This window comes from Suncus etruscus, chromosome 2 (genome assembly GCF_024139225.1).
Source record: "Suncus etruscus isolate mSunEtr1 chromosome 2, mSunEtr1.pri.cur, whole genome shotgun sequence".
Lineage (NCBI taxonomy): Eukaryota > Metazoa > Chordata > Mammalia > Eulipotyphla > Soricidae > Suncus > Suncus etruscus.
Genome location: NC_064849.1, coordinates 167,909,182 through 167,932,896, shown reverse-complemented (window position 1 = coordinate 167,932,896; position 23,715 = coordinate 167,909,182). Strand labels below are relative to the sequence as shown.

General features: G+C 38.1%; 1 protein-coding gene across 1 annotated transcript in view; it reads right to left on the bottom strand.

Annotated features, from left to right (window-relative positions):
- SLC25A46 (solute carrier family 25 member 46) overlaps positions 1–23,715 on the bottom strand; it is a 36,825-nt gene that overhangs the window by 5,099 nt on the left and 8,011 nt on the right. The window contains exons 4-7 of the mRNA XM_049769102.1: positions 17,812–17,889; positions 17,158–17,258; positions 7,596–7,652; positions 453–510 (exon numbers count right to left, since the gene is read on the bottom strand). Of these exons, the coding sequence (XP_049625059.1) occupies positions 453–510; positions 7,596–7,652; positions 17,158–17,258; positions 17,812–17,889 (294 nt within the window). The remainder of the gene's footprint in view (positions 1–452; positions 511–7,595; positions 7,653–17,157; positions 17,259–17,811; positions 17,890–23,715) is intronic.

The following is a 23,715-nucleotide window of genomic DNA, read 5'->3' as shown; positions in this document are numbered from 1 at the left end:
GACTAAAATTTGGAGCAGTTACCATACCACCATTACTTAAGGATTTTATAAAGAATATAAGCCTTTATTTCACCATCTATGAAAACTTTTTATTCACTGTAAGGATGTCCAGCAATTTGATGCTCAGGTAATTAGTAACTTGTTCTTTGATAAATTACAAGCATTTTAGTTGAATATTCCAGTCTTAAAAAGTATAAAAGCTGTAGATTCTTTGTATTAAGGTAAAAGACGCTAGGTTCTAGGTTCTTACAATATATGAATGAAGAGAACTACTGTCCATGAAAGGAAAAAAAAAGTAAATTCAAAATATAGAAAATTTTGCAAAGGAAACATGCAGAGCAATATGCCTAAATATAAATACACAGTTGCTAAATTCATCTTGTAGGCAGACATATACAAATTTAGTATTTTAAAATATTTTTAACTAAAATATAGTAAAAGAAATAGCTTACCTGTACGGTTTCAATTAAACTTGCTGAATAAAAAGGCATTGCCACCATATAAGTTAGGCTGTAAAAATTAAAAATAAATGATCAGTATACTGAAACTCTTAAGAGTAGGTTTGCTTCTAAATATTTAAGGTATCAAAAAATCTATATTCAAATATGACTACTTAAATTCTATACCTGCGGATACTACAGAAACCCACATAGAATACTTTACTCAAAATGAGGTGGAAAAAAGTAACTATTAGTAACAATATACATGGACAGTCTGCAAAATAATACATCTTAATTTCAGACATTAACCTAAATAGTTTAAGTAGCCTACAAATCTGATATTTGAAATTTGAGATGAGATTTTAAGTAGCATTAAAGTTTCATTCCATTCATTGCTTTTCTGGTTCCATTCAAGCAATATACTGCCCTACAATTATCCTATTATCGCTATCTATTCTTTTTATTGATTGATTGATTGATTTGGTTCTTGGGTCACACCCGGCAGCGCTCAGGGGTTACTCTTGGCTCTAGGCTCAGAAATTGCCCCTCGCAGGCTTGGGGGACTATATGGGATGCAGGGATTTGAATCAATGACCTTCTGCATGAAAGGCAAACGCCTTACCTCCATGCTATCTCTCTCTGGACCCCGCTATCATCTATTCTTAAGATTCTCAGATTGTGGAGCTAAACCAATTTCAAAAGTGAAATTAAGTCCTTTGTATTATTAAAAACTAAGATTATACAATTTTGCAAAGTTGTTTCCTATCACAATCTATTTTAGAAACAGTAGTATTACAACTTTGCAAGCCTGCAAAATAGTTACTTAAAATAATTACAAGGTTGGGCTTACCTACCCCTATGAGCCAGGTCCTGGCAAGTAGTGGCAAGTATTGGTTTTCAAGGTGAATGGAACTTCACTAAGTTATAACATGCTAGAATACCCCACAGAGGGAGTCAGCAAGCTGGGGACTTCCAATTCATATCTTCAAAAAGAACTAAAAAGTAAGGGTAAAATTCTAATCTAAAAAAAAGTTGGTGTTATAAATCAATAAGTGTTTTATGAAGACATTTCAATGACTCCCAGTTTTTGAGTTTGCATCTAGTGAAAGAATGCTACTGCAACAAAAAGAAAAAAATCACACTAGGAACTGTGCTGGATCACTGAAGCCCAGCATTTATCTCCAGACTGTCTTCTCTGCTGTGTGCTCGGGCCTAAGATTTGATCCTGTGAGAGGTTTCATCCAAAGGGCTCCCCTTCCTTGGAGGCGAGTCGACCCACCCAGAAAGTGCGGAGCCAGAGGAACGTAGCCGTGCATATCATTTAGCCAATGAATACCAACAAAACACGTAGAAAAAAAACACAATACAAGCGTGACGATGGGGAAACAACGCAAAACAGCATCAGACATAGAGAATGAAGATGACACATCTGATGACCAAAAACAGCCAACTACCTTATCAATCTCTCAGATAAGGAGTTTAGACAAGAAATATGGAAGATGCTCAAAGAACTCAAAGAAACCATGGATCGAGTTGAACAGAACACCAATAAGAACCAAGAAAATATGAAGATAGAAATCACAAAACTCCAAACGGAAATAACAGGTCAAATAACAAGCCTGAAAAACTCAGTAAACTAATTGAATGACAAAATGGATAAGCTTTCCAACAGTGTAACAGAAGCTGAGAATAGAATTGGTGCTGTGGAAGATGAGATAAATAACAACTCCATACAGCTGGAGAGATTGGCAACAGATGAAAATAGAAGTCTATGATAAGCTCAACAGAAACAACTTAAGAATCACTGGAGTCCCAGAAACCCAGGAAGAAAATTTCCAGGAAGAATCAACAGTCAAGAACATCATTACAGAGAAACTTCCAGAATTAAAGAATACATGCATACCCGAAGAGTACCAACCAAAAGAGACCCTAGAAAAAATACCCCAAGACACATCCTAGTCACAAAGATGAACCTCACAGATACAGAATTCTGAAAGCAGAAAGATCAAAAAGGGATATTACATTCAAGGGAACATCCTTGAGATTTACAGCAGACCTGTCAACACTCAAGGGCAGAAAGCAGTGGTGGGACATAGTGACAAAACTCAATGAAATGAATGCTTCGCCTAGAACACTGTACCCAGCGAAACTCACTTTCCCTTGATGGAAGAATACATGGTTTCACAGACAAAAAACAGCTCAGAAACTTTACAGACTCAAAACCAGTCTTAAGAGAAAAAGTGAAAGACCTAATTTAAGACAAGACTGACCAAAAGACACACCAAATTTCAATATAAAGATGGCATTAAATCCCAGGACAATTCTTTCTCTCAACATCAATGGACTAAATGCACCAGTTAAGAGACACAGAGTGGCTAAATGGATCAAAAAACTCAATCCAACCTTCTGCTGCCTACAAGAAACGCACCTGAATAGTCAGAACAAACATAGACTCAAAATAAAAGGCTGGTTGGGGCCAGGCGGTGGCGCTGGAGGTAAGGTGCCTGCCTTACCTGGGCTAGCCTTGGAAGGACCGCGGTTCGATCCCCCGGCATCCCATATGATCCCCCAAGCCAGGAGCGACTTCTGAGCGCATAGCTAGGAGTAACCCCTGAGCGTCACCGGGTGTGGCCCCCCAAAAAAAAATAAATAAATAAAAGGCTGGAGGAAAATTATCCAAGCAAACAACACACATAAAAAAGCTGGAGTGGCCATACTAATATCAGATGATGCAACCTTTATACTCAGGAAAGTTATAAGGGACAAAGATGGACATTTTGCATTAATCAAGGGATACGTACAGCAGGAAGAAATCATTCTCCTAAACATATAAGCACCGAATGAGGGGCCAGCAAAATATTTAATACAATTTTTGACAAATCTGAAAAATAATATCAATAACAACATAATAATTGTGGGGGACCTCAAAACAGCTTTGTCAACACTGGATAGGTCAACCAGACTGAAACTCAACAAGAATATACTAACCTGAGAAGAGAAATGGAAGAGAGGCCTAGTAGATATATAGAGGACATTCCATCTCCAGACAGCTGGATACACATTTTTCTCCAATGTACATGGAACATTCTCCAGGATAGACTACATGCTGGCACATAACACATACCTCCATAATATCAAGAGGATAGAAATTTACAGACTACCTTCACTTCAGAAATTATATGTGAATTCCAAAGGGACACAGAAGAAAAATTTTAACACCTGAAAGTTAAACAGCCACATACTGAATAACCAGTGTATCCGAGATGAAATCAAAAAGGAAATCAAAACTTTCCTGGAAACAAATGATAATAAAGATACAAACTATCAGAACTTATGGAACACAGCAAAAGCAGTACTGAGAGGAAAATTTATAGCTTTGCAACACACATCAGGAAGGAAGAAGGGGCCTACCTGAATAGCTTAATGACGCAGCTCATAGAACTAAAAGTGCTCAACAAAAGGACCCAAAAATAGGGAGACAGAAGGAAATAACAAAGCTGAGAGCAGAAATCAACGAAGTGGAAACCCAAAAAACAATCCAAAAGATCAACAAAAGAAGAAGTTGGTTCTTCGAAAAAATAAACAAGATTTACAGACCATTAGCAAAACTAACAAAGAAAGAGAGAAAAACTTGGTAATTCGTATTAGAAAAAAAAAGGGAAGATCACTATTGATATTGTAGAGATTCAAAGGGTAATCAGAAACTACTTTGAGAAACTCTATGCCACTAAAAATGAGAACCTGGAAGAAATGGATAAATTCTTGGACTCATAACCTCCCATGGTTGAATAACGAGGATGTAGCATATCTAAACAACCCCATCACTATTGATGAAATAAAAACGGTAATCAATAACAAAATAACAAATAACAATAACAATAACAAAAGCCCAGGCCCAGATGGATTCACTAATGAATTCTTTCAAACTTTCCAAGAGGAACTACTATCAATCCTCGCAAGACTCTTCCATGAAATCAAAAAAAGGGGAACACTTCCAAATAACTTTTATGAAGCCAACATTACCTTGATACCTAAACCAGACAGAAATGCTACAAAAAAAAAAAAAAAAAAGAAATTACAGACTAATATCCCTGATGAAAACAGATGCTAAGATCCTCAACAAAATCCTGGCAAATAGGATTCAATGCCTGATTAAAAAGATCATCTACTACGATAAAGTAGGTTTCACCCCAAGAATGAAGGATGGTTTAACATCCATAAATCTATCAACATAATATACAACATCTACAAAAAAATAAAAATCACATGATCATATCAATAGATGCAGAGAAAGCATTTGATAAGGTCCAACACCCATTCTAATCAAAACTCTCAGCAAGATGGGAATGGATGGAACCTTTCTCAATATAGTTAAAGCCATCTATCACAAGCCAGTGGCAAATATTATCCTCAATGGAGAAAAACTAAAAGCCTTCCCTCTAAATTCTGGCACAAGACAAGACTGTCCTCTTTCACCACTCCTATTCAACAAAGCAGTGGAAGTCCTTGCTATAGATAAGCAAGAAACAGATATCAAGGGCATCCAGATAGGAAAGGAAGAAGTCAAGCTCTCACTGTTTGTAGATGACATGACACTCTACTTAGAAAACCCTAAAGACTACCAAAAAACTTCTAGAAACAATAGACTCATATAGCAAGGTGGCAGGTACAAAATTAACACACAAAAATCAATGGCCTTTCTATACACCAATAATAATAGGGAAGAAATGGACATTAAGAAAACAACCCCATTCACATTAGTGCCACACAAACTCAAATATCTTGGAGTTAATTTGACTAAAGATGTGACGGATCTATACAAAGAAAACTATAAAACTCTGCTCCAAAAAATAAGAGGGGACACGCGGAAATGGAAACACATACCCTGCTCATGGTTTGGCAGGATTAACATCATTAAAATTGTGATACTCCCCAAAGCATTGTACAGATTTAATGCGATCCCTCTAAAGGTACCCATGCCATTCTTCAAAGAAATGGATCAGGCTCTTTTGAAATTCATTTGGAACAATAAACACCCTCGAATATCAAAGCATTATTGGGAAAAAGAATATGGGAGGCATTACTTTCCCCAACTTTAAACTGTATTACAAAGCAATAGTTATCAAAACAGAATGGGATTGGAATAAAGACAGACCCATAGATCTGTGGAATAGACTTGAGTAGTCAGAGAATGTTCCCCAGATAAAAGATCACCTAATCTTTGATAAAGGAGCAAGAAGTTCTAAATCTGGGGTCTCAAACTCAATTTACCTGGGGGACGCAGGAGGCAAAGTCGGGGTGATCCTTGAGTGCAAAGTCAGTTGAACATTGGGGGGTGTGACAACTAAAACAAAACAAAACAAAAAAGATTCCTCAAGGGCAGGGCCACAATATGTTGTATGGAGGGCGTTTGCATTCCAAGGGCCGCAAGATTAAGACCCCTGTCCTAAATGGAGCAACGAAAACCTCTTCAACAAGTGGTGTTGGCACACAACTGGCTAGCTACTTGCAAAAACCGAACTTAGACCCCCAGCTAACATCATGTATGAAGGGCAAATCCAAATGGATTAAAGACCTCAATATCAGACATGAAACCATAAGGTATATAGAACAACATGTAGGTATACCTCTCCATGACATTGAGACTAAGGACATTTCAAAGAGGAAATGGCACTCTCCAAGCAAGTGAAAGCAGAGATTAATAGATGGGAATATATTAAGCTGAGAAGCTTCTGCACTTCAAAAGAAATAGCGCCCAGTATACAAGAGTCACCCACAGAGTGGGAGAAACTATTTACCCAATACCCATCAGATAAGGGGCTAATATCCAAAATATACAGGGCACTGACAGAACTCTACAAGAAAAAAAACATCTAATCCCATCAAAAAATGGGGAGAAGAAATGGACAGACATTTTGATAAAGAAGAAATACAAATGGCTAATAGGCACTGAAAAAATGCTCCACATCACTAATCATCAGGGAGATGCAAATCAAAACTATGAGGTACCACCTCACACCACAGAGACTGGCACACATCACCAAGAATGAGAACAAGCAGTGTTGGTGGGGATGTGATGAGACAGAAACTCTTATCCACTGCTGGTGGGAATGCCGACTAGTTCAACCTTTCTGGAGAGTGATATGGAGATTCCTCCAAAAAGTGAAAATTGAGCTTCCATATGATCCAGTTATTCCACTCCTAGGAATATACCCTAGGAACACAAAAATACAATACAAAAACCCCTTCCTTACACCTATATTTATTGCAGCACTATTTACCATAGCAAGATTCTGAAAACAACCAAGATGCCATTCAACAGATGAATGGATAAAGACACTGTGGTACATATACACAACGAAATATTATGTAGCCACCGGGAGAGATGAAGTCATGAAATTTTCCTATACATGGATGTACCATATTTGCCGGCATATAAGACGACCCGTCAACCCATAAAAAACTTCCTAAAAGTCTTAAAAGTAAGTTACTTCTTAAAAGTAAGAGGGGTGCGGATCACTCGTCCCTGAAGCTGGAACAAGTTTCAGCATGCTGTATACCAGCATATAATACGACTCACGACTTTTAGGAAGTTTTTCATGGGTTGAAGGGTCGTTTTATACGCCGGAAAATATGGTACATGGAATCTATTATGCTGAGTGAAATAAATTAGTGAGAGAGAGAAAGACGGACAATGGTCTCACTCATCTATGGGTTTTAAGAAAAATGAAAGACATTTCTCAACAATTTTCAGAGACAAAAGAAAGGAGGGCTGGACGTTACAGCTGACCTCATGAATCTCACCACAAAGAGTGATGAGTTTAGTTAGAGAAATAACCACATTGCGAACTAACCTATAATGAGAATATATGAGGGAAATGGAAAGTCTGTCTAGAGTACTGGTAGGGGCAGGGAGGGGAAGAGGGATATTTGGGTCATTGGTGATGGGAATGTTGCACTGGTGATGGGGCGTGTCATCTGATATGACTGAAACCTAACCACAATCATGTTTGTAACCAAAGTGTTTAAAGAAAAAATATTAAGGAAAAAAGAAAAAGAAAAAATTTCCAGATGATAAAAAAATATATATATATATATATTTCTGTGTTAAGGCTATAAAAATTTTTTTAAATAAACATCACTTTCAATACTTACGATTTTAGTAAAAGGTGTTCTGTTATTTGTGTAAGATTCCATTTATGTGAAACTTCTCTGAAAAACAAAGATAAACTTACATAAAGCAAAAGTTATGCTATTTTGAAGATCATGAGTTAGTCCTATTTTAAAATGACAACCAATTTTTAATCATTTGTAAATAATAGGAAAAATAAATTATAATGAATATTTTGTCCTTTCTTTAAAGAATAGAAACTGCTTGTATATGTCCTGATAAAAGAAGCTGATAGAGGAAAGAAAAAAGTATCACTAGTTACAAAGAAAAATGAGATATTAAAGAGGATATCAAAATAAAAGGTCAAGGAAAAAGAATGGATGGGGAAGGGAAAAGGAAAGAAGGAAAATGATATGAAAGAAAAACTTTTTCTTTTTTTGGTTTTTGGGTCGCACCCGGCAGCACTCAGAGGTTACTTATGGCTCTGCTCAGAAATCGCTTCTGGCAGGCTCAGGGGACCATATGGGATGCCGGGATTCGAACCACCATCCTTATGCATGCAAGCATAGCCTACCTCCATGCTATTTCTCTGGTCCCAAAAGAAAATCTTTTTAAATATAAGAACGAAGGGCACTAATAGACATCTGTTGAATTAAATAAATAACGATGGGGCTGGATGGAAGTGGATGCCATCCCAGGCCATGTGACTCTGCAACCCCCATCCAGCCGACGGGTCCCAGGCCCAGGTGAATGGTGAAATCAGACTCATCCAGAGACAGGCATCAGGAAGCATCAGCTTTATTCATGCCCTATTCACCACATGTGTGGCCACTATCATAACCAATTAAGCATTCAGCCATTCTAGGCTAGCCCTGCATCTTAACTCCTTTCAGCCATCTTCCTTTGACCTCCATCTTGGTCAAAGACCAAAAGAGGCAAAGACCCAAAAGCCAGAGAGCCCAGCAGGGCAGACAGGCCGAATCCCCTGGGTCAAAGGCTTATCTACCTTTTCCAAGACCCCTCCCAGGAATGGGCGGGTCTCGCAGGTAAGGTCACACATAATATCTGGTTCCCAAGACCCTCCCAGAAATGGGTGAGTCTCAGGTAGCTACACCTAAATCCAGGGTGGAGTTACAGACATCAGTAAATAACGTATTTCCTATTTAAATCCCCCATTAAGCTCATAAGAATGAGAAGTATTGCTTAAATAAATATACTAATTTAAAAAAAGAAAGAAAGAATAAGAACTGTCAAGAGACCTGAGTCATGCAAGTTCAATTCTTGCTAATAGACCTCAGGTACAGACTAACTCCTAAGGTCAAACTTCAACTTAGTCCCTTAGAGTTTTAGGCCCTCTTTAAAAACAAAACAAAACAAAACATGATTACTTTATTTAAGCACTGTGGGTATAAAATTTCCATGATTGAATTTCAGTCATATAATGTACATCACCCTTCACCAGTGCACATTTCCCACCACGAATGTTCCCAGCTTCCTTCCCACCCTCTCTGACCCAACACAATTTCCTTCCTCTGGGGCAGGCAGTTTACTTCTCTCTCTTTCTTTCCTTTTTTGACACAGTGTTTTCCACTATTGCTAATGAAGGGGTACCATGTATATTATTTTATCCCCTTTCAACACCCAGTTCTTGTCTAGAATGATCACAACTATCACAATAGGCATATACTACCCTAACTGCATTCACCATGCTTCCTACCATGGACTGGTCCTCTTGATCCTTATCTCTATTGTTTCTAGGTATTATTACCATACTATCTTTTATTTTCTTATATCCCACAAATGAATGAGATTATTCTATGTCTATCCCTCTCCCTCTGACTCATTTCACTCAGCATCCATGTATAAGCAAATTTCATGGCATCATTTTTCCTAAAAGTTGCATATCATTCGATTATGTAGATATACCTTAATTATTTTAGCCATTCACCAGTTGTTGGGCACCTGGTTGTTCCCCAGATTTTGGATATTGTAAATAGTGCTGCAATGAACATAGGAGTGCAGAGGCATTCTTTATTATAGATTTGTATTATTAACTTAGGAAAAGAACATCAGGTAATTCAAGAATATGCTATTATGCTAATGGCTCACCCAAATGAAGAACTAACCACAACTAAAATTCAGCCTGGTAGCTGGGTCTTATTAAACCCAGAAAACTCAATTTCCTTTGGATTAGCTACAGCCTAAATCTAAGAATCCTTACCAAGTTATCTTAAGCACTCCTGCTGATAAACAAACCATTGTGATGGTTATAAATGATTTGTTTAAGTGGAAGCAGAGATAAACAAATGGGACTATATTAAGCTGAGAAGCTTCTGCACCTCAAAGGAAATGGTTTATAGATAAATTTCTTTACTGTTGTTGGGCATTTGGTTGTTTTAGTCACTTCCTTGTTTTGTTTCTTTAAATGTGATAGATAAGTGAGATCTTCCTGTATTTGCTTTATCCCTCTGACTTATTTTATTTAACATGATATCTTCCAGTTCAGTCCAAATTATAGCAAACTTCAAGAGTCTATCTTTTCTTATAGGAGCATTCCCACAGTGCATATATACCACGACTTCCTTTTTAAAGTGTAGTATGTTGACACTAGTATTAACATTTATGTCAATAAATGTCTTAGTGTCTTGACATACAATTGTTATAATTCACCACCACCAAATGCACAATACTCTTCGTTAAAGATCTAATATTAGGGGGGAGGGGTATGCTCAGGAGTTACTCCTAGCTCTAAACTCAAAAAGTACCCCTAGCAAGCTCATGGGACCATATGGGATACTGGGGTTCAAATATGGGTTGGCAGGAGAAATTCCCTACCTACTGTACTAATATTCCAGTCCACCTAATCATTTCTAGTTAAAGAAAACACCACCATAACATCACAGGGTTTGGACCCATGATGTCCCTCAGTTAAAAATGTAAATCTGGGCCGGAGAGATACCATGCAAGTAGAGCTTTTGCCTTGCATGCAGAAGGATGGTGGTTCGAATCCCGGCATCCCATATGGTCCCCCCAAGTCTGCCAGAGGCGATTTCTGAGTGTAGAGCCAGGAGTAACCCCTGAGAGCTCCTGGGTGTGACCCAAAAACCAAAAAAAAAAAAAAAAAATAGTATATCTGATAGCAAAGTGGTAGAGTGTTTGCTTTGCATGCAGTTGAGCTGGGATGAACCCAGGTTCAATTCCCAGCATCCCATATGGTCCCTCAAGCCTGCCAGCAGCAATTTCTGAGGGCAGAGCCAGGAGTAACTAGAGCACAGGTGTGGGAACCTCCCTCAAAAAAAAAAAAAAAAAAAAAGAAAGAAAATATGATTATGTTATTGAACCCTGCTTTTAAACTTCTCTTTTTATTTTTTTGTTTGTTTGAGGGGGCCATACCCGGTGATGGTCAGGGGTTAATCCTTACTCCTGGCTATGCGCTTAGAAATTGCTCCTGGCTTGGGGGACCATATGGGATGATGGGGAATTGTACCAAGGCTAACGCTAGCAAGGCAGACGCCTTACTGCTATGTGCCACCGCTCCGTCCCCCTATTCTTCTTTTTAAAGTAGTCTACTAGGCCACGCAGGCTGGCTTTCCCCTATTCCTTCATTCTATTCGCACCTGGGTTTCCATCTTTTTCTCAGTATCAGCCATGTGGGCCTGCTCACAAGTGACCTAGTTCTCCCCCCAACACATGTGACCCTTCTATAACTCTTCTATAATTCAATCACCATTTGGATCTCAACTTCAATCTCATATTCCTAGAGGCAATGTTCTTTCATAGACAGTACATCTCGGCTTGTAATTATTTATTCTTTTCTGGCTCTATTTTACTTAATGTTTTTCCTGTACACTAGATTTTGTTGTTGTTTTGAACTCCTAGTTCTCACTCAGGGATTATACCTTGCAGAGCTTGAGGAACCACATGGAGTACCGGGACTGAATCTGGGTCAGAAGTACACATGACAAGAACTCGATTTGCTATACTCTCATCAGCCCCATCCTTTCTAAGCCTCTAGAAGAGTTTTGATTCTTCTCTGTATGCTTGATACTCATGAGATGATGTGGCACATAGTAGGTATTCAGAAAACATTATAAAAGTAAACACATTAATGAGTGGAATTGCTTACCAAAATTATCCAGCTAAAATATAAGAAAGTCAATCCTTCATGTATTCATTCATAAGATACTGAGGAAGTAGTGTGCTGGGTCTCTAAAGTTCAGCAGACTTCTCTGGACTTGATTCTCTGCCTGCTCCAGCCTAAGACTTGATCCTGTGTGGCTTCCCCCACCCCTCCAAAGACCCCCTCCTTGGAGGTGAGTCGACCCGCTCACAAAGGGTGGAGCCAGAGGAGCGCGGCTGCTCTGCTTCCCTACCCGGCCCTGCACATCATTTAGCCAATGAATACCACCACAATGCGTAGAAAAACCCACAATACAAGCATCACAATGGGAAAACAAGGCAGTCCAACACCAGGCATAGAGAATGAAGATGACAACTCTGATGACCCAAAAAAGCCAACCACCCAGTTAGTTTCTCAGATATGAAGTTTAGAGAAGAAATATGGAGGATGTTCACAGAACTCAAAGAAAGCATAGATCGAGTTGAACAGGACACTAATAAGAACCAAGAAAATATGAAGACAGAAATCAGAAAACTCCAAACTGAAATAACAGGTCTAATAACATATCTGAAAACTCAGTAGACGAATTGAAAAACTCAATGAAAAACCTCTCCAACAAGGTAAAGAATTAGTGAGCTGGAAGATGCATAGCAGAAGAGATGGAAAAAGCCTTAAAGTAAATGATCAAACAATGGAAAAATTACTCAAAGAACGTGAACAGATGAAAATAGAAGTCTTTGATAAGCTCAACAGAAACAACTTAAGAATCATTGGAGTCTCAGAGACCCAGGAAGAAAATCTCCAGGAAAAAATCAATGGTCAAGAACATCACTAAAGAGAAACTACCAGAGTTAAAGAATACATGTGACCAAATCCTGCATGCCCGAAGAGTACCAACTAAAAGAGACCCCAGGAAAAACACCCCAAGACACATCCTAGTCACAATGACGAATCCCATAGGTAGACAGAATACTGAAAGCAGCAAAAACAAAAAGGGAAATTACATTCAAGGGAGCATCCTTGAGATTTACAGCAGATTTGTCACAAGAAACACTCAAGACCACAAGGCAGTGGTGGGACATAGTGACAAAACTCAATGAAATAAATACTTTGCCTAGAATACTGCACCCAGCAAAACTCATTTTCAGGTTTGAAGGAAGTATACACAGCTTCACAGATAAGGGAGGGGCTAATATCCAAAATATACAAGGCACTGACGGAACTTTACGAGAAAAAAAACATCGAATCCTATCAAAAAATGGGGATAAGAAATGGACACTTTGCCAAAGGAGAAATACAAAAGGCACATGAAAAAATGTTCCACATCACTAATCATCAGAGAAATGCAAATCAAAACAACTATGAGGTATCATCTCATGCCACAGAGATTGCACACATCACAAAGAATGAGAACAAGCAGTGCTGGCAGGGATGTGGAGAGAAAGGAACTCTTTCACTACTGGTGGGAATGCCGTCTAGTCCAACCTTTATGGAAAGTGATATCGAGATTCCTCCAAAAACTGGAAACTGAGCTCCCATACAATCTAGCTTTGCCACTCCTAGGGATATACCCTTAGGAACACAAAAATACAACACAAAAATCCCTTTCTCACACCTATATTTCATTGCAGTGCTATTTACAATAGCCAGACTCTGGAAACAGCCTAGTTGCCCAACAGATGAATGTCTAAAGAAACTGTGGTACATACACACAATGGAATATTACTATCAGCTGTCAGGAAGATGAAGTCATGAAATTTTCCTATACATAGATCTACATGGAATCTATTATGCTGAGTGAAATAAGAGGAAAAGAGATAGACGCAGAATAGTCTCCCTAATCTATGGGTTTTAAGAAAAATAAAAGAAATTTTTACAATAATTTTCAGAGATAAAAGAGAGGAGGGCTGGAAGGTCCAGCTCACAATATGAAGCTCACTACAAAGAGTGATGACTACAGTTAGAGAAATGACTACACTGAGAACTATCATAACAATGTGAATGAATGAGGGAAGTAGAAAGCCTGTCTAGAGTACAGGCAGGGGGGATGGGGGGTGGGAGAGGGAGGGGAGAGATTTGGGACATTGGGAATAGGAATGTTGCATTGGTGAAAGGGGTTGTTCTTTACATGACTGAAACCCAACTACAACTGTATTTGTAAAAAGATATTAAAAAAAAATTTAATTTAAAAAAAAGTATATGTTTAACTCTGCAGAAAAACAGATGTGAGTTTTTTACATACCACAAAATATTATGACTCGCAAAAATCTTGCTTAAATATCCCGCTGTAACTTTCAATAGATTTAGATTCACCCTCAAAAAAAAAAAAGATACTGAGGAAGTAAATCCAACAAAGTTTAATGAAATCTGTGCCTTCAAATCCCTACTTCTTTAATGAAACCTTTGACTGAAACATAAATGGTGACTTCAATTCTGCTTTTAGAGAGACGGTGTTACTTTTCTAAAGTGAAATTAAATATGGTACTGTCATGATTTATTTTGACTGTAAGTGTAGAATTCACTATGCTTTACCATGCTGAAAATCCAGAATTTTGTAAAATATTTAGAGAACTGCATTCATTAACAAATATCAACAACATATAATGAATGGTTAAGTATGACTTTGATCTTAGCCCACTTCTAAAAGCTAGTCCAGAGCGAGAAATAAAACTGGGTAAAAAGCCCACCTAGTATGTGGCTGACTAGGGTTTGATCCTGGCAGTCCACATGGCTCCCTGAGCACTGCTGGTATGGCTCCCCCAAAAAACAAACAAACAAAAAAAGTGAGCCAAAGGCAGAAACTTAAATGTTGAAGTATGAGAGGAAACTTTAACTTGGCAAATATTTTGTTTCCATCTTTATCAAAGAAATTTTAGGACATAAGTTCTTAAAAGAGAGCGATTATATACCATTCAATGCCTTTAATATTATCCCTAGGATACAAGTGGTGACACAAAAATTAAATACTGCCAACAGTACTGAAATAAACATGCTATTTCCAACATTACTTTAATCTATTTCTTGCAAAGTTCCATTTCTTAATGAAGAGGTGCTACTGTCTGAAATCTGATCCCATTTTTCTCATGTTTTTTCTATTTTAACCTCAGTGCTCATCTTACTTTCTCACAATGATCTTATTCTGCTTCGGAAGGAAAAGAGACCCAGAAGCAATTTTCCTAATTTCCTTATCCCTTGTTTGGGGCACATTTTTTCTCTGTCCTTTTTCTATTTTCAGTCTGTTCTGTGTGTGAGTAGCTCTTATCCCTACTCCTCTGATCCACAGCCCCACAACAATTATACTTAAGTACACACATACTGACCAGAATTTTCCTCTTTGTCCACTTCGTTTGTTTTTTTGTTTTGTTTTGGGGCCATACCTGGTGGTGCTCAGGGGTTACTCCTGGCTTTGCACTCAGAAATTGCTCCTGGCAGACTCAGTAGACTATATGGGAAGCCGGAAATCAAAATGGGTCCATCCCAGGTTGGCTGCGTGCAAGGCAAACGCCTAACCATGGTGTTATTGCTCCGGCCCACACTTAGTCCACTTTGTGTCACTCAAGGAAATCCCTTAAGGAATTTCCCTTAAAGAAATCTAGTATTGCTTTAACACCCATTTTTATCACAGATATCAAAAATATGCCTCCAAATTTTCTATGATTAGCTCATCCATGATTCTTTTTTTTCCTTTAGGTTTTTGCGCCACACTGGGTGACGCTCAGGGGTTACTCCTGGCTAACTGTTCAGAAATCGCTCCTGGCTTGGGGACCACATGGGACATCAGGATATCGAACGCTAGCTTGGGTAAGGCAGATAGATGCTTTACTGCCTACACCACCGCTCCAGCCACTCATCCATGATTCTAACCACAGAAGACATTTTCTTCTAAAAGGTCCTGCAAAAACCTCAAATTATCTACTGAAATTAAATTTTTATGTTCATCGCCACTCCAAATTATTCTTCTGCATGAATCCTTCAACTTGCTTCAAATATAGAAATTTCAGTCATTGCATAAAATTCACTTTCTTATACCTCTGCCCTTTCTAATATATCAACATTGATCAATTAGATGTCTGAATGTATGATGGCTCATCACTCTTCTACACAGTTTAGATCGTTTGGTCTGCCAAAGATTACCATAAAAGCTGTAGAAAAATTATTTTAACAACTCCTTTTTTCCCACTGCTACTTGAATTCAACTTCTACTGGACCAACGTAATCAAAATTAGTAACGTAATTTAAGAAAAAGAGCTAAAAAAAACTTTATGCCCCAACTTTCTAGAGAATAAAAATTCAAGTCTCCTACAAAGTCAAAACCATGCTTTTCTTCTCTCCTATTATTGTACTTACACATCTAGTATTCCAAGCAAAATATGATTGTTACTCAGACTCTCTAACCACCACAGATATGGGCATGCTACCCTTCTTACTGGAATTTCTATTCTTCCAAGTAAATTCCTATACATAATTTTAAAAATTAAATCAAGTTCCAGGTTTTTTTTGTTTTTGTTTTTGTTTTGGGGTCCTAGCTGGCAGTGCTTAGAGCTTGCTTTTGGTTCTGTGCTCAGGGATCATTTCTATTGGGACTCAAGGAACTTTATGCAGTGCCAGGAATCAAGTTGAGGTTGTCTGTGTATGAGAATAGTGCCCAACCAACTATACTATTTCTCTCTACTCTTCCAGCTACTTAAAAAAATCCTTTCCAATAACTCCAGGCAGCTTCCCTTGTGTTCAGAAAGGAGTATAATTATAGCACTAATCACAATCTACCATAACCTGACTATATGAGTCCCTTCGTCTAATTGCTACTGAATAGAAGCTTACATATTTCTATCTGTATGTTAATGACTAACAATACATACTTGGAGGAATGACAAGATAGATAATATTAGATCTGGGAAGATCTTTTGGTCGTAAGATAAAATTAAAGGTTTCCTCTATTCAGGCATATTGCTAATCCAAAATAACTTCCCCTTTTCTCTTTCTGTTACTGTTCTTGCTACTACTTATTATATCATAACAATGGTCTGTAAAACACTTTGCTACAATGTGGTTCTCTTAAATGCCTTTGTATATGGTGCTCACTGAGGATAACACACCTTATTTTTTTTCTTTGTTTTTGGGTTACACCCGGCAGCGCTCAGAAATTGCTCCTGGCAGGCTTGGGTGACCATATGGGATGCCAGGAATCGAACCAGGGTCAGCCTGTGTTGGCCACATGCAAGACAAAAGCCCTCCTGCTGTGCTCTCTCTCTCTGGCCCTGAGTAACATACTATAAATGTAGTGTTTGCATAGATGGTTGCACTCTAATTGTGTGGTGTCAGAGATCAAAACTGGCTCTGTTGATGGAGACTCAGCTTACGGGTCAGGTCTCCAAAGCAAGTGTTCTATCGAAATTGTACCATGTCCCCAATAGACAAAATACATTTTAAAAACTATTACATGTATCAATATTTACTATGGATATTTATAAAATAACAAAAAGTACCTTGGCAAAGGTGTAAATTCACTGATTAGTCCCTCTGCTCCAAGTGTGACTCCCTGGACAATAAATGTACTTCCCATTCCTTTCCACAGGGCTCGTGGTCCCTAAAAGGAACAAATTGTACTGTCATTAGAAAAAATAAAGGTCTTAACAAAACTTGATAGTGATTATTTACTGACATTTTCCAATTAAACATTGTTCTAAAGCAGCATTATTATACCTTCTCAGACCTATAGATCAGCACAGTCTATAAACTGGCAGGATTAACCAAGGTGGTAGACCAGTAGTTTTCCATCTTCCTGTACCTGCAACTGATACTGGACAGAGACCAGCAACTGAAAAACACTGTTCTAAAGGCCACTGAAGCAGTGATGTAGAATCAAATTAGCCCCATTATCATTTTAATATTCACTGGATGGCCTAAACTTAGGTGAGAGGTGAATAATCCAATGAAATGATACAATATTGATTAAATACCATAGTATTTCATTATGGTGGTATAAAATTCACTAATTATTTTAAAAAACCAAAGGGATCGTTACAATGCTCTTAGTTCTGTACAAGAATTAAGATACTTTATTAAACAGAATTACTCTTATTTTATTACTAACAGCAAATGGCTGTTATATATAATTTGAATAATCTATTAAATCTTACCTGAGTTTTGTTGAAGCTATACATAATATTTATGACCGTAAATGGAGTGAGATGATAATATCGAGCATGGTAATTAACCTGTAAAAAAAGATATTTCGTGACTATTTTCTCCCAAAATTTTGTTCAGACATAAAGAGCTATGAAAAAATACAAGGACAGGCTGGGAAAATCAACGAAACTATGCCTGCCCAGTGGGGCCCGACTGTGAAAAATCTTGAGTGCTGCCTGTGTGTGTCTATTATCCTGTTGCATGAACCTCTTGGGAATGGGCCAAAAAGAGGCTCTGCTTCGCTACGCGGCTGTGCGCTCTTTCTAAAAAAAGAACACCATCGCAACAAGAAGAAAAAGTCACACTAAGAACTGTGCTGGATCACTGAAGCCCAGCATTTCTCTCCAGACTGTCTTCTCTGCTGCGTGCTTGGGCCTAAGATTTGATCCTGTGTGAGGCTTCACCCACGGAGGACTCCCCTCCCTTGGAGGAAAGTCGACCCATCCAGAAAGGGCGGAGCAAGAGGAGTGTGCTGCCTGCATCATTTAGCCAATGAATACCACCACAACATGTAGAAAAACCCACAATACAAGTGTGACAATACGGAAACAACACAGGCCAGCATCAGACATAGAGAATGAAGATGACAATTCTGATGACCAGATAATGACCAACCAACTAATCAACCTCTCAGATAAGGATTATAGACTAGCAATATGGAAGATGCTCAAAGAACTCAAAGAAACCATGGATCGAGTTGAACAGAACACTAATAAGAACCAAGAAAATATGAAGACAGAAATCATAAAACTCCAAACTGAAATAACCAGTCAACTAACAGGCCTGAAAAACTCAGTAAATGAAGTGAATGACAAAATGGATAAGCTCTGGGACAGGGTATCAGAAGCTGAGAAGAGACTTGGTGCTGTGGAAGATGAGATACATAACAATTCCATACAGCAGGAGAGATTGGAAAAAAAAACTTAAAGCAAATGAACAGACAATGGAAAAATTAGTCAAAGAATGGGAACAGATGAAAATAGAAGTCTATGATAAGATCAACAGAAACAACTTAAGAATCATTGGAGACCCAGAGACCCAGAAAGAAAATTCCCAGGAAGAATCAACAGTCAAGAACATCATTAAAGAGAAATTTCCAGAGCTAAAGAATATATGTGATCAAATCCTGCATGCTCGAAGAGTACCAACCAAAAGAGATCCCAGAAAAACCACCCCAAGACACATCCTAGTCACAATGACGAATCCCACTGATAGAGACAGAATTCTGAAAACAGCAAGATCAAAAGGGGAAATTACATTCAACCGAGCATCCTTGAGATTTTCAGCAGACCTGTCACCAGAAACACTCAAGGCCAGAAAGCAATGGTGGGATATCGTGACAAGACTGAATGAAATGAATGCTTCACCTAGAATACTGTACCCAGCAAAACTCACTTTCAGGTTTGATGGAAGAATACATAGTTTCACAGACAAAAAACAGTTCAGAAACTTTACAGACTCAAAACCAGTCTTTTTTTTGTTATCTTATTTTAAATGATTTTATTTATCTTATTTTATTTTTTTAATTAAATATATTTTTTATTTAAGTAACATGATCATATTTAGGTTACAGTCATAACCAAAACAACCCCCTTCACCAGTGCAACTTTACCCCTTCCCCCCTTTCCATCCCCTGCCTGTTTTCGAGACAGGCATTCTACTACAGTAATTTGTTTTTATGTTCAGTGAGTTGTATTTTTTTCCTTAAAGGATGAGTAAAAAAATATAATAAAGGTGTGATAGTGGCAATCGCCAATGTTTGCATAGGTCCAGAAAAATGGAAAAATGGGAAAAAAAATCCTTGACCTGATTACAAAAGGCTTCACCCAGAAGTTTATTGGCATAAGACAGACTCTGGGATCCAGGCATACTAGTCTACCCAATTCCAGTCATTCTCAAGGTCCCGGTGAAACTTTTTTACACTTTAGCTATAGTTGCTTTCAGACTTTTATATTTAAAGACTCTGGATTCTGTGCATTTCTTTCGTTGATGTCAGGCTGATGTGAAGCATCCTCTAGTTTCAGCATATCATTAAATGCAGAGCAATCTGATCTGCATGCAGACTGTTGCTGAGTCACCTGGGTGTTGGTAGTACTTTTTGGAGTCAGTCAATGCCTATGCAGTGGTAAGTTTTCTCTGGTAGAGGCTTGGATCCTGGGAATGTTAAAGACAATTGTGGTTGTTTCCAAAGTTCAGGTGTGTGTGGGCGATGGCCAATCTTCTGAGGACGGAGCCAAAACATTATGCCAATGTTCAGGGTAAAAGGCCTAATTACATTACCAAATTTGTGTTCCCATCTCTATTAGATAAGAACTTGTTTGTATATGTATTATTTTCCCATTTTGATGTGCCTATGCAAAGGAGAAGCAATGCGACAAGATATTGTTGGTGCATCTGGTCAAAACCAGTCTTAAGAGAAAAATTGAAAGACCTAATTTAAAACAAGACTAACGAAAAGACACACCAAATTTCGATATAAACATGGCATTAAATCCCAGGACAATGCTTTCTCTCAATGTCAATGGACTAAATGCACCAGACAAGAGACACAGAGTGGCTAAATGGATCAAAAAACTCAATCCAACCTTCTGCTGCCTACAAGAAACGCACCTGAATAGTCAGAACAAACATAGACTCAAAATAAAAGGCTAGAGAAAAAATATCCAAGCAAACAACACCCATAAAAAAGCTGGAGTGGCCGTACTAATATCAGATAATGCAAACTTTATACTCAAGAAAGTTGTAAGGGACATAGATGGACATTTTATATTAATCAAGGGGTATGTAGAGCAGAAAGAAATAACTCTCCTAAACATATATGCACCGAATGAGGGGCCAGCAAAACATTTAATATAACTGTTGACAAATCTAAAAAATAATATCCATAACAACATAATAATTGTGGGGGACCTCAACATGGCTTTGTCAACACTGGATAGGTCAACCAGACTGAAACCCAACAAGAATATACTAGACCTGAGGAGAGAAATGGAAGAAAGAGGCCTAGTGGATATATATAGGACACTCCATCCCCAGACAGCTGGATACACATTCTTCTCCAATGTACGTGGGACATTCTCCAGGATAGACTACATGCTGGCACATAAAACATACCTCCATAATATCAAGCGGAGAGAAATTTTGCAGACTACCTTTGCTGACCACAAGGCTCTGAAATTATTTGTGAATTCCAAAGGGACACAGAAGAAAAACTTTACACCTGGAAGTTAAACAGCCTCATACTGAATAACCGGTGGGTCCGAGAAGAAATCAAGGAGGAAATCAAAAGGTTCCTGGAAACAAATGATAATAAAGACACAAACTATCAGAACTTATGGGAAACAGCAAAAGCAGTATTGAGAGGAAAATATAGCTTTGCAAGCACACATCAGGAAGGAAGGAGGAGCTTACCTGAGTAGCTTAATGACACAGCTAATAGAATTAGAAAGTGCTCAACAAAAGGACCCAAAAATACTGAGACATAAGGAAATAACAAAGCTGAGAGCAGAAATCAACGAAGTGGAAACCCAAAAAACGATCTGAAAGATCAACGAAAGCAGAAGTTGGTTCTTTGAAAAAATAAACAAGATTGATAGACCACTGGCAAACCTAACAAAGAAAGAGAGAGAGAGAAACTTGATAACTCATATTAGGAATGCAAAAGGAGAGATCGCTACTGATATGACAGAGATTCAAAGGGTAACCAGAAATTACTTTGAGAAACTCTATGCCACTAAAAATGAGAACCTGGAAGAAATGGATAAATTCTTGGACTCTTATAATCTTCCATGGTTGAAGGAAGAGGATGTAGCATATCTAAACACCCCCATCACCATTGATGAAATTAAAACGGTAATCAAATGTCTGCACAAAAACAAAAGCCCAGGCCTAGATGTATTCACTAATGAATACTTTCAAACTTTCCAAGAGGAACTACTACCAATACTGGCAAGACTCTTTCATGAAATTGAACAAACGGAAACACTTCCAAATATCTTTTATGAAGCCAACATCACCTTGATACCTAAAACAGACAGAGATGCTATGAAAAAAGAAAATTACAGACCAATATCGCTGATGAATGCAGATGCAAAGATCCTCAACAAAATCCTGGCAAATAGGATTCAATGCCTCATTAAGAAGATCATCCACTACCATCAAGTAGGTTTCATCCCAGGAATGCAAGGATGGCTTAACATCCGTAAATCTATCAACATCATACACAACATCAATAACAAGAAAAATAAAAACCACATGATCATATCAATAGATGCAGAGAAAGCATTTGATAAGGTCCAACACACATTCTTGAGCAAAACCTTCAGCAAGATGGGAATGGAAGGAACCTTTCTCAATATAGTTAAGGCCATGTACCATAGGCCAGTGGCAAATGTTATCCTAAATGGAGAAAAACTACAAGCCTTCCCTCTAAATTCTGGCACAAGACAAGGCTGTCCTCTCTCACCACTCCTATTCAACAAAGCACTGGAATTCCTTGCTATAGATCAGCAAGAAACAGATATCAAGGGAATCCAGATAGGAAAGGAAGAAGTCAAGCTCTCATTGTTTGCAGATGACATGATACTCTACTTAGAAAACCCTAAAGACTCTACCAAAAATCTTCTAGAAACAATAGACTCATATAGCAAGGTGGCAGGCTACAAAATTAACACACAAAAATCAATGGCCTTTCTATACACCAATAGTAATAAAGAAGAAATGGACATTAAGAAAACAACCCCAATCACAATAGTGCCACACAAACTCAAATATCTTGGAATGAACTTGACTAAAAATGTGAAGGACCTATACAAAGAAAACTATAAAACTCTGCTCCAAGAAATAAGAGAGGACACGCGGAAATGGAAACACACATCCTGGTGATGGATTGGCAGGATTAACATCATCAAAATGGCAATACTCCCCAAGGCATTATACAGATTTAATGTGATCCCTCTAAAGATATCCATGGCATTCTTCAAAGAAGTGGATCAGGCACTTTTGAAATTCGTTTGGAACAATAAACACCCTAGAATAGCTAAAGCAATCATTGGGAAAAAGAATATGGGAGCAATAACTTTCCCCAACTTTAAACTTTACTACAAAGCAATAGTTATCAAAACAGCATGGTATTGGAATAAGGACAGGCCCTCAGATCAGTAGAATAGGCTTGAATACTCAGAAAATGTTCCCCAGACATACAATCACCTAATTTTTGATAAAGGAGCAGGAAATCGGAGCAGGGAAAGCCTCTTCTACAAGTGGTGTTGGCACAACTGGATAGCCACTTGCAAAAAATTGAATTTAGACCCCCAGCTAACATCATCTATGAAGGTCAAATCCAAATGGATGAAAGACCTCGATATCAGACCCAAAACCATAAGATATCTAGAACAACACATAGGCAAAACACTCCAGGACATTGAGATTACTGGCATCTTCAAGGAGGAAACTGCACTCTCCAAGCAAGTGAAAGCAGTGATTAACAGACGGGAATATATTAAGCTGAGAAGCTTCTGCACCTCAAAGGAAATAGTGCCCAGGATACAAGAGCCACCCACTGAGTGGGAGAAACTATTCACCCAATACCCATCAGATAAGGGGCTAATCTCCAAAATATGGAAGGCACTGGCAGAAATTTACAAGAAAAAAACATCTAATCCCATCAAAAAATGGGGAGAAGAAATGAACAGACACTTTGACAAAGAAGAAATACAAATGGCCAAAAGACACATGAAGAAATGCTCCACATCACTAATCATCAGGGAGATGCAAATCAAAACAACAATGAGATACCACCTCACACCCCAGAGAATGGCACACATCACAAAGAATGAGAATAACCAGTGTTGGCG